The 9603-nt window shown below is 62.9% G+C and overlaps 1 protein-coding gene across 2 annotated transcripts; it reads right to left on the bottom strand.

Annotated features, from left to right (window-relative positions):
* Positions 1-207: 207 nt before the first annotated feature.
* Positions 208-8987, bottom strand: LOC132332890 (cadherin-1-like). Of its 2 annotated transcripts, XM_059857587.1 has the most exons (16): positions 8673-8840; positions 8444-8558; positions 5091-5320; positions 4859-4990; positions 4612-4767; positions 4394-4538; positions 4106-4278; positions 3593-3721; positions 3303-3488; positions 2977-3221; positions 2729-2871; positions 2403-2630; positions 1683-1904; positions 1466-1596; positions 1228-1371; positions 208-1138 (listed from the first exon to the last, which is right to left on the bottom strand). In XM_059857587.1, the coding sequence occupies exons 1-16, from the start codon at positions 8727-8729 to the stop codon at positions 926-928; spliced, it is 2649 nt and encodes an 882-aa protein (XP_059713570.1). In that variant the 5' UTR covers positions 8730-8840; the 3' UTR covers positions 208-925. The 2 variants fall into 2 exon arrangements, with proteins under 2 accessions (XP_059713570.1, XP_059713569.1); XM_059857586.1 differs by having other exon boundaries at positions 2977-3488; positions 8673-8987.
* Between the last annotated feature and the right edge of the window lie 616 nt (positions 8988-9603).

The raw sequence follows: 9603 nt of genomic DNA, 5'->3' as shown, positions 1-9603 counted from the left end.
GATCCCTGGCAGTGCCCAAGGCTGGGTTGGAGCAGCCTGGGATAGCCGAAGGTGTCCCTGCCCGTGAGGGATGGAGTTAGATTATCCATAAGGTCTTTTCCAACTCTAACTCTTCCGTGATTCTGCTTTCCCTGTGGAGAGGGGCATGGCCACACCTGTGCAGCAGATAAAGCCTTAGAACACCGGCAGAGACTCACAGAAAAGTGGTTTGGTTTTCTTAAAACAATTTATTATTTCAATTTTATATAAAAACCATGCAATCAACACTTGGCCACTGCTGGTTTCCCAGCTCGCATCAGACCCTTTTCCCATGATAAAAAATACAAACCATGACAACAGCTAAACACAGAGGTCAGGATTTTCTGAAAGCCCTTTGATTTTGGAAAGCACCTTTCAATGACTGTATGCTAATTACACCTGGCACAACATAGGAGAAATCAAACCATAATCTGGGGTACAGAAAAATAGAAATCTGCCTGTACATACTGTAGTAAATACAATTCCCTGTGATGATGCATCTTTGGTCTGTGTTGATCGAGTGCCTCACTGCACTTCTCCATCACTAGGTTCATGATCTGAGCCTGTGTGGGGCTGGCAGCATGAGGTATTTTGGAGAGCGCCAGAGAAACCCTTTTTCCCCTCATGGAAAAGGGAAGAAGGACCCAATCCTGCCCCCCACAGCTGGGAGCACCTCAGTTCCAGGATAGGGAATGGACTAAACTCTTCCAATGCCCTGGAGCCAAGGGGGCCAGGAAACACCCAGACTACCCCAAAAGCCCCCATCCCCAGTGAGCCTGAGCTTTTCTCAGTGAGGGAAACGTGGCCACAGGGTTCAGGAGGGGTTGGAGGGGTTTGGCCACCCCGGACAGAGACCAACGCGTGTCCAGAGGGGTGAAATGAGGTGGCAGCAGCGGGCTGGGGGTCCCTAATCGTCCTCCTCGCCGCCGCCATAGAGCTCGGCCAGCTTGCGGAAGCGGCCGCCCCAGTCGTTGAGGTAGTCGTAGTCCTGGTCGCCGTCGGAGGCGGAGGAGTTGAGGGAGCTGAGCGAGGTGGCCTCCGAGCCGCTGCCCTCGTAGTCGAACACCAGCAGCGAGTCGTAGGGGGGGGCCGTGGGGTCCGTGTCGGCCGCCTTCAGGTTCTGGGGGAACAGAGGGGTCAGCACCCGTGTCCCCTGCGCTGGTGTGGCAGGGATATGTCACCCCCTGGGCTCTCCAGGTCAGGACTCACCTCGTCGATGAAGTTGCCGATCTCGTCGGGGTTGGCGGGGCGGGGCCGGTACTGGGGGGCTGCCATGAGCGGGGGGGCCACGTCATTGCGGATCACCTCGGGCCGGGCGTCCAGCCCCCGGTGCAGCTGGCTCAGGTCGTAGTCCTGGGGGGACAGGAGGAGTCAGGGCTCGAGGGACAGCCATGGGCGCCGCCACCATCGCTTGGTGGGCAGGGTCCAGCAAGCACAGCCATCCCACCTGGTCCTCCTCGCCACCACCCTCCTCATCGTAGTGGTACACATTGTCCCTCATGTCATCCTCGGGTGGGAGCAGTGGTTCCTTCACCACCTTCCTCCTCCTCACGAAGAGCAGCAGCAGCAGCAGGAGGACTGCAGGCACAAGGAGGGGGTGTCAGGGCAGCAGGGAGGGGGTGACCCGCTCTCTGTCCCTCCCATCCCTGTCCCCGGCTACTCACTGAGCAGCGCCAGGATGCCCCCCAGGATGCCCAGGATGGCGGGCACGCCCATGCCACCGGAGATGTACGCTCTGCGCTCGCAGTTCTTGGCTGGCCCCTCACAGCTGCACACTTGGGCTCGCACTGGTGTGATCTGATCCTTGCCCTGCGCATCCATCAGCTTCAGGAAGATGCTGTACTCGCCTGGCTCCAGCTCCTTCTTCATGTTCAGCTTCACCTCATCTTGGTGAACCACAGAAGCATTTGGGTTGGAAAAGGTCTCCAAGATTATTGAGTCCAGCCATCCCCCAGCCAAGGCCACCACTGACTCATTTCCACAAGTGCCATATTTACACAGCTCTTAAATCCCTCTAGGGATAGGGACTCCACCCCTGCCCTGGGCAGCCTCTTCCAATGCCTGAGCACCTTTTCCATGAATGAATTTTCCCCAATATCCAACCTAAATCTCTCCTGGCACAACTTGAAGTTCTTTCCCCTTGTTCTGTATCTTAGGAGCAGATCCTGACCCTCACCTGACTGCACCCTCCTGCCACTAAGTTGTGGAGAGTGAGAAGGTTCCACCTGAGCCTCCCCAGCTCCCTCAGCCACTCCTGGTGCTCCATCCCCTTTCCCAGTTCTGCTCTGGGAACACCCTTAGCACTGGCACAGGACTTTGCCCCATGTCAGGTCCCCAACCTAGTGCTCATTGCAGGGCCCAGCACCAGAGCAGGTGGCACCCACCTGGTTGCACCACACTGGCAGTCCAGTTGCTGCCAGAGCCGTGCATCAGCTCTGCCTTGAAGGGGTAGGTGTTGGGGGGCAGGTCCTTGTCGATGATCTTCAGCACCTGCTCCTCGGGCTGCCGGTTGCAGATATCGAAGCTCCGGGGCTCTGGCACAGGCCCGTTGTCATTCACATCCTGAAGCAGGAGGAGCAGTGTCCCCGTGCCAGTGGCATAGGTTGGTGACCCTGTGGGACTAGAAGTCAGCGAGGCACCCAGGGAGGGGCCTGCACCCCATGTGAGGGACATGGAGATGGGCACGGGGGCAGCAGCTGGCCACCCTCACCGTTGTCCACGGCCAGGATGATGGCCTTGTAGGTGCTGTTGATGGCATGTGCTGACTCCCGGTCCAGTGGCTGGGCTGCCGTGACGATGCCGTTCTCAGGGTCAATGGCCAACCACCCTGCAGGGTCACTGCCCATGCGATACCTGGGGGCAGCCAGAAGTCAGCAGGGGGAAAGGAAGGGGCACACTGTGCAGCACAGCCCCTCAGACATCCCAGCAAAGCCCCCGCCACCATCACCCTCCACTCACGTGATTTTCTGTCTCTGGTCCTTGTCGGGGTCCTGGGCTGTGTAGGAGGTGACCTGGTATCCCACTGGCACATCCTCCATCACCTCCACCTGCTTGACTGGGGGTATGAAGATCGGGGCTTCATTCACGTCCCTGACCACCACCAGGACATTGGCTGTGGCAGGATTCAGGGTCACTGTGAAGGGGACCTCGTTCTCCACTGACACCACGAGCTTGTACCGGTTCTGGGTCTCATAATCCAGGCCCTGGGGGTGGGAGAGAGAAGCCGGGTAGTGCCAGCAGGGAGTCAGCTGGTGCTGAGGCAGCCACGCGGCAGCAGGACCCACCTTGGCAGTTTTCAGGAGCCCATCGTTCGTTTTGGGGTCAGTGGTGATCTCAAAGTTGCCCTGCGGGTCCCCGCTCCGGATGTGGTAGACGGCACGCCAGGCCGGGGAGCCTGGCAGGTCCTGGTCTGTCACATGCAGCCGGGCCACCACCACCCCCACCTCGTTCTCGTCCACTGACACCTCATACTGCAAGATGGGACAGGGACAGTCACCTGTGTGGCCCCAGGCACCCCAGGTGGGAGATTGTGCCGCGATGCCTGGGGAGGGCAGCGGCTGGGGCTGGGTGGTACCGTGGCGGGGTCGAAGACGGGAGGGTTGTCATTGGCATCAGTGACTTTGATGATGGCAGTGGCAGTGTTGGTCAGGCCAGTGCCTTCCTGGTCTGCAGCTTGGATGATCAGCGTGTAGTTGGGAGTGGTCTGCAGAAAAAAATCATCCCCATTAGGGCTGGGGTGGGGACTCAGGTGTTCCCCTCCTCCAGGCATCACCTGCCTGCTCCTCCACCCTTCTCCAGCCTTGCTGTTTCTTGCTGGCACAGAGGCAGCTGATGTCCCAGCTGCCCACCCAAGGGGCTGGCACTGTACCTGCTGCAGGGCTCAGCAAGGCTGGGGGTTCCTGGATGGTCCCCAGCATAGCTCCTGGTGGGCTTAAGGCTTTAGACACCCCTACAGCCAGGGACAGTGACCCAAGGATGCCACATCCCAAAACCAAATGGACCCCAGGACTGCAGTATCCCTTTCTTCCCATGGCACATCCCGCTGTGCGGTTGCCCAGGTTCCCTTGGGCTGTGGCAAGGTGCACACCTCCCGGTCCAGTCCTGTGCCAATGACACTGATGATGCCATTCTCCTTGTTGATGGTGAACATCTGCTGTGCACCCTTGGGCTCCTCGCTGAGGATGGAGTAGCCAATGATGCCATTGTTCACATTGATCGCATCATCTGCATCCGTAGCGTTCACCGTCATCACAGATGTGCCTGGACATGGGGACAAGCCAGGGAAGTTTTAATGATGGGACAGAATCCACCGGACACCCTGGCACTGCTCGTGCTCAGGGCTCTGCGTGGTCCCAGCTCAGAGTCCCCCACGTACCCGGCTTTGCGTTCTCCTCAATGTAGCCAACAAAGACTTGCTGGGTGAAGACGGGCCGGTTGTCGTTCTGGTCCGTGACGGTGATGATGATCTCCATGGGGTCTTCCACGGGCTGCCCGTTGGCCGACACGGCGTGGGAGTAGAGCTGCAAGGGCACAGTCAGTGTGTGTGCAGTGCCCAGGACTGTCCCATCCTGCCACAGATGCCCCCTCACTCACCAGGTATTTATCCTTCTCCTCCCGGTCCAGGGGTTTTGTCACCTCCAGCCACCCCGTCTCCCTCTCGATGATGAAGACACCCACGGGGATGGTGTCCGCTCCCTGCCCCGTGATGCTGTAGAAAACCTTGGTCTCCTTGTCCTTGTTGGATTTGATCTGGCAGCGAGGCAGGAAGAGGAGGGTGAGACGTGTCCCAGTCCCCCAGGGATCCCTCTGGACCCTGCCTGGTCCCTGTGGGGACACCTACCTGCACCAGCTTCTTGGGGAAGGGCCCCCGCTCGTTCTCAGGGCAGTTGATGGGGGGGATGACCCAGTCCCTCTTCTGCCGCCGGAGGCCGTGTCCGTGCTCCGGGAAGGTCAGCATGTCCGGTACTGTGCCCTGTTGGGACAGTGGCTCTGCTCAGGGCCAGCACCTTGCTGAGCCCTCTGCACCAGGGACAGGGGCTGCCGTGACCCCAGGGAGTGGCTCTGTGCTTTACCTGCTGCATCCGCTCGTGGTGTCGGTGCTGGTGCCACCGCTGGCGCAGGGTCACCTTGGCTGAATGCTTCTTGCCCACGGTGTCCCAGGTGTACACAGCAAAGGTGATCTCCCGCTGCTGGAGCTGCAGGGGCCGGCTGGCAGTGACAGTGCCATCCCTGCTCACCTTGAAGCGCGTGTCATCCGGGAGGAAGGCGGCACGGTGCGACTTGCCACAGTCCACAAAGCTCACTGGGGACAGGGGACCGAGTGGCAGAGGGTTCTGGGGACATGGGCACACACAGCACAGCCCCGCCCCGCCCCAGCAGCCTGGGATGTGGGGTCACAGCAGTGGTGGGTATGCTCCACACACAGTGACACATGCCCTGCCAGGATTCCATCCTGGACACAACACAGGGTGCATCCCTGCCCTGGCTTTGGTCCAGGACGGGACATGGCAGGACCTACTGTGCTACAGGATCCCTGCCAGACAGTGACAGTGGGGTAAGTGGCACCTGTCACAGCATGTTCCAGTCCCCAGCACCATGTATGGCATGGCACCAGGCACAGCACATTCCCATATAGATGTATCCTTGTGGCACAGCATGTCCCCAGACATGGCACATCATCACCACTGTGCCCATGCTGCTCCAGCAGCTTTTCCGATAAAAACAAGGGCAGCAGTCATCCACCCTCACTGGCACCCAGTGCCCTGGCAGACAGGCTCCTCAACCTGCCCAGGTACCTCCGGGACCCCCAACCCCAGGGACAGCGGGCAGGCGGGGGCCCGATGTCACTAGCTGGGCGCAGCAGAGCTGGGCCGCCACGAGGCAGCGGTCAGCGGGCATCACATGAGCCGTGCCGCGCTCCCGAACAAACACACCCTTTGTCTGGGGGAGAGATGTTGGAGCCAGCGGCACCCAGGCTCCGCAGCCAGCGCTGCGTCCACCGCCCCGGCGTGACCCGCGCCTCGGCAAGGGGCCGTGCCGGGGTGGGCGAGCGGCCGCCGAACGGAACGGAACGGGGCCCGAGGGTTACGTCAGCCCACGAGTAGCCCAGAAATCCGGGGTGGCTGTGGCATGGAGGGGGGAGCAATCGCTGCCCCCCTGCCCACCACGGTGCCCCCGACACGGCCCAGGAGGAGCCGCCGGCGCGATGCCAGCCCCGCTCAGCCCCACGGCGGGACCCCCGGCCAGGGCTGGCGGAGCCGGTGGGGCCGGCTGGGCAGGAACATGCCGGGGCAGGCGGGGAAGAAGAGGCAGCCGCGGGCGCAGCCGCCGTGCTCGGCCCTGGCCCCGGGCCCGGGGGGTGCAGCGAGGGGCGGCAGGGGCCCCCAGCCCTACATTGGATGCAATGAGTGCTCAGGGCTCAGCCCGCACTGGGTTCGAGGAGAGTGCTCAGAACCCGCTCCCTCCTTCCCTCTCTCCCCCTTTCCAACTCCCCCCCTTCCCACCTGGCTGTGCACAACCTGTTTTTCCAGCTTGGCTGAAGGAGAGCTGGCCCCAGCCCTCCTCTCCCCGGGGCTGGGAGCTGGGGGGGTGGAGGGGGAGGGGCCTCTCCTGGGAATGATGGGGGTGGGAGAAAAGGAGAGCTCAGAGGGTCCTACAGGGGGATCCCCCACTTCAGTCCCCGACCACCACCTGCAGGACACTGGGACAACCAGACTGGTACAACCAGGCTGCCAAACAGAGTGTGGGGCTGAGACCCTACACAAGGGATCAGGGCAGCTCCCCAAAGCCACCTCATGTCCTGTGAGGTCTCAGTGGGGCCGAGCACAGGCAGAACAGGGTGTCCCCATCCCTGCAGTGCCACCACCCCGCATGTTGCGCACGCGCAGCTGTGCCAGGGCAGGGGGCTCACGCCGGGTGAAGGTGCTGTGGGTGACACATCCCACTGACGTCACCCCAGTTTCGCTGTGACTTCAGACTCTCGAGGTTTCTCCACCCAGGACTGACGGGCACTGTCCCAGCCCCCACCACATCCCCAGCATCCCCGAGCCCCCCGAGCAGCGGAGCAGAGCCCCGGTGACGCCGCAGCCCCACGCAGGTGTTGTTGTTCGCCGCCCCGGCGCCGTGCGGGGCCTGTCTGGGCCTGTTGGAGGGAAAACATCGCGCTCAACTCATCCAACTAATTACAGGCCGGCTTGTCAGCCTTGCCACAAGCTGTGGGGTGCTCTGCGGCCCAGCATGGCCTGGCATCCACCAGGCTCGGCCACCCCATGGCTGGCATTGCCATGTCACAGCTGTGAATCACTGGGTGCCACACAGACCTCAAGGACAGATGGTCCCATCCTTCCTCCCATGCCCTGACTGTGCCCGGAACCCAGACTGAAATTGCTAGGGCTGGCACAGAGGATTTCCAGCAGGTCTCAGTGCTGCAGGGAAGTCAGCAGGGCTGCCCGTCACCCTGGTATCGGGCCCAGCCCTGATGGGCATCGGTTTGAGCAGTTAATGATCAACCACAAGGCAAACAAACACAATTCCTGGGGTAGGGGCAGGGTCCGATTCCTGGCTCTCCCAGGCAAAGCCATTACAGAGCTGAGGATGTTTGGGAGCCTTGGCACAGCACTGGATGCTCAGTACCCCTCAGCCCTGTGCCCACCCAGCCACCCTTGCACACACACTGCGGTGCCAGCACCACTCTCAGCCATGAACTGGTGCACATGGTGACAGCCACTGCACATAGCCCCTGAGCCCATGGAGTCCCTTTTGGGAGCCCAGAGTGGCAGCAGGTCCCCAGCACATGGGTCCCCAGTGCCCCCTTGCCACACCAGAACAGGGCTTTAGTGCCGACATAGTGGGATACCAACGTCCCCAAAAGCCCAGGAGCCCATCCTGGTGCCCATCCCCATGCCAAGAGCTGCCCTGGGGGCTCACACAGTGGGTCCAAAGGGGGGGCTCACCCTGGTGAACCCAGGGTGCCAGGTGAGGCAGGGGCAGGGCAGGCGCCTGCGTGCCCCACACCCCAGCCTGCCGGCCCCAACAGGTCTGCGGTGCCTGAGTCAGCGCCGCCCGCGCCGGCGCACCCCGGGGAGCGGCTGCCGCTGCCCCCGCGCCCGGCCCGCCGTGCCAGGACCCCGACTGCGGCTTGAGCTGGGGCCGGCAGTGCCCTGAGTGCGGCCCCACCGCTGCGTGTGGACACACCAGGCTCTGTGCCCCATGCCACCTGCCACCACAGCAAGCCTGTCCCCACCGCCATAGTACCATCCGCACTGCCACAGCACTGTCCCCACGCCCGTGGCCACGCCAGCACCACTGGGGCACGGAGCCATGTCTTTATGTGCCCCACTACCCACACACCCCCCTGTACCCATAGTCCCGTCCCCATCGCCACAGCCCCCCTGTCCTCCTTAGCCGGTTGTCCCCGTGTCCTTACCCCGTCCCAGGGCCCGTCCCGCCGCCACGCTGTCCCGCGGCACCGTCAGGGCGAAGGTCTCGGCGGCGAAGCCGGGCTGGCACGACGCTGCCTGCTGGCACAGCCGCTGCCCGCTCTGCCCGGAGAGAGACGTTAGCACCGGGCAGGGTTCCGAGCGAGGTCCCGCGGCCCCGGGCAGGGTCTCGGCGGGGTCCCAGGCGGGGTCCTGCCGCCCCATTCCGTGGCTCACCTGGAGCAGGAGCAAGAGGAGGCAGAGCGGGACCGAGCCACCCGCCCGCCGCCCCATGGCCGGAGCCGCTGCCGGTTGGTGCCGGAGGGATCGGGCGCTGCCGCCGCGGAGTCCGGAGTCGCAGGTGCGTCCGGTCCCCTCCCGATCCCTCCTCGCAGGTGCTGACCCCGCCGAGAACCGCCCCGTCCGTCCCGCCCCGACGGGAGGCGGTCCCGCCCCGCCTGCACCTGGAACGCCGGTATTCCCGGTACCTCCGACGCCCGGTATCCCGAAACCCTCCACGGTATCGGTACGGTACTTCTCCCACGGTCCCCGGTACCGTGGTACCCCCAGTACCCCACCAGCCCCCGGTACCCTCAACACCCCTGGTGCTCTGCCCGTCCCGGGTACCCCGGCTCCCCGTGCCTCTGATATTCCCAGCCCCAACCACACAGCCCTCGAGCTTTCCATGCCTCTCCTGTCCAGGGCAGTGGGAGCAGGGGCGTTGGGGGGTGACAGGAGCCAGAGACCCCACGCCACAGACCCCAGCTCTGCAGCAGGGGGCAAACATTGTACCCAGGGACCCCTCAGGCAGGAAGGGCCCCTCAGGATGCTGCAGCCTCCTATACCACTCTGTCCCAAAGCACAGCACAGCTGGGGGTGACCCTAGGGAAGGGGACCCCAGTACCATCAGCTGTCCCCATCCCATGTGTCAGGAGCTGATCCTGGAGCCAGTGGGAGACTCCCAGACCTTGGGGTCCTGCCAGGGCCAGAGGCTCCTCTGTCCACTCATGCCAGCACCTGTGGTCATCTCAGGGGGTTGGGGTGGCAGCAGGGCTCTGGCTGCCCAGACCAGGAGAGATTTAGCACCAGGAATGTCCAATGCCACCAGTGTCACTCCCCTGGACAGACTGGCAGTCAGTGCCCTGCCCGTGCCCATCAGCACCCCCTG

The sequence above is a fragment of the Haemorhous mexicanus genome, chromosome 12 (assembly GCF_027477595.1).
Source record: "Haemorhous mexicanus isolate bHaeMex1 chromosome 12, bHaeMex1.pri, whole genome shotgun sequence".
Lineage (NCBI taxonomy): Eukaryota > Metazoa > Chordata > Aves > Passeriformes > Fringillidae > Haemorhous > Haemorhous mexicanus.
This window is presented reverse-complemented; position numbering and strand designations above follow the sequence as displayed.

Bases quoted from the DNA above. Each gene is read 5' to 3' on its own strand.
- LOC132332890 (XM_059857586.1), bottom strand. From the start codon at position 8,729: ATGGGGCGGCGGGCGGGTGGCTCGGTCCCGCTCTGCCTCCTCTTGCTC. The intron at 4,768-4,858 runs GTAGGTGTCCCC...CCTCGCTGCCAG, and splicing joins TCCCCAAGAAGCTGGTGCAG to ATCAAATCCAACAAGGACAA. The intron at 3,722-4,105 runs GTGTGCACCTTG...TTTTTTCTGCAG, and splicing joins GCACAGGACTGGACCGGGAG to ACCACTCCCAACTACACGCT.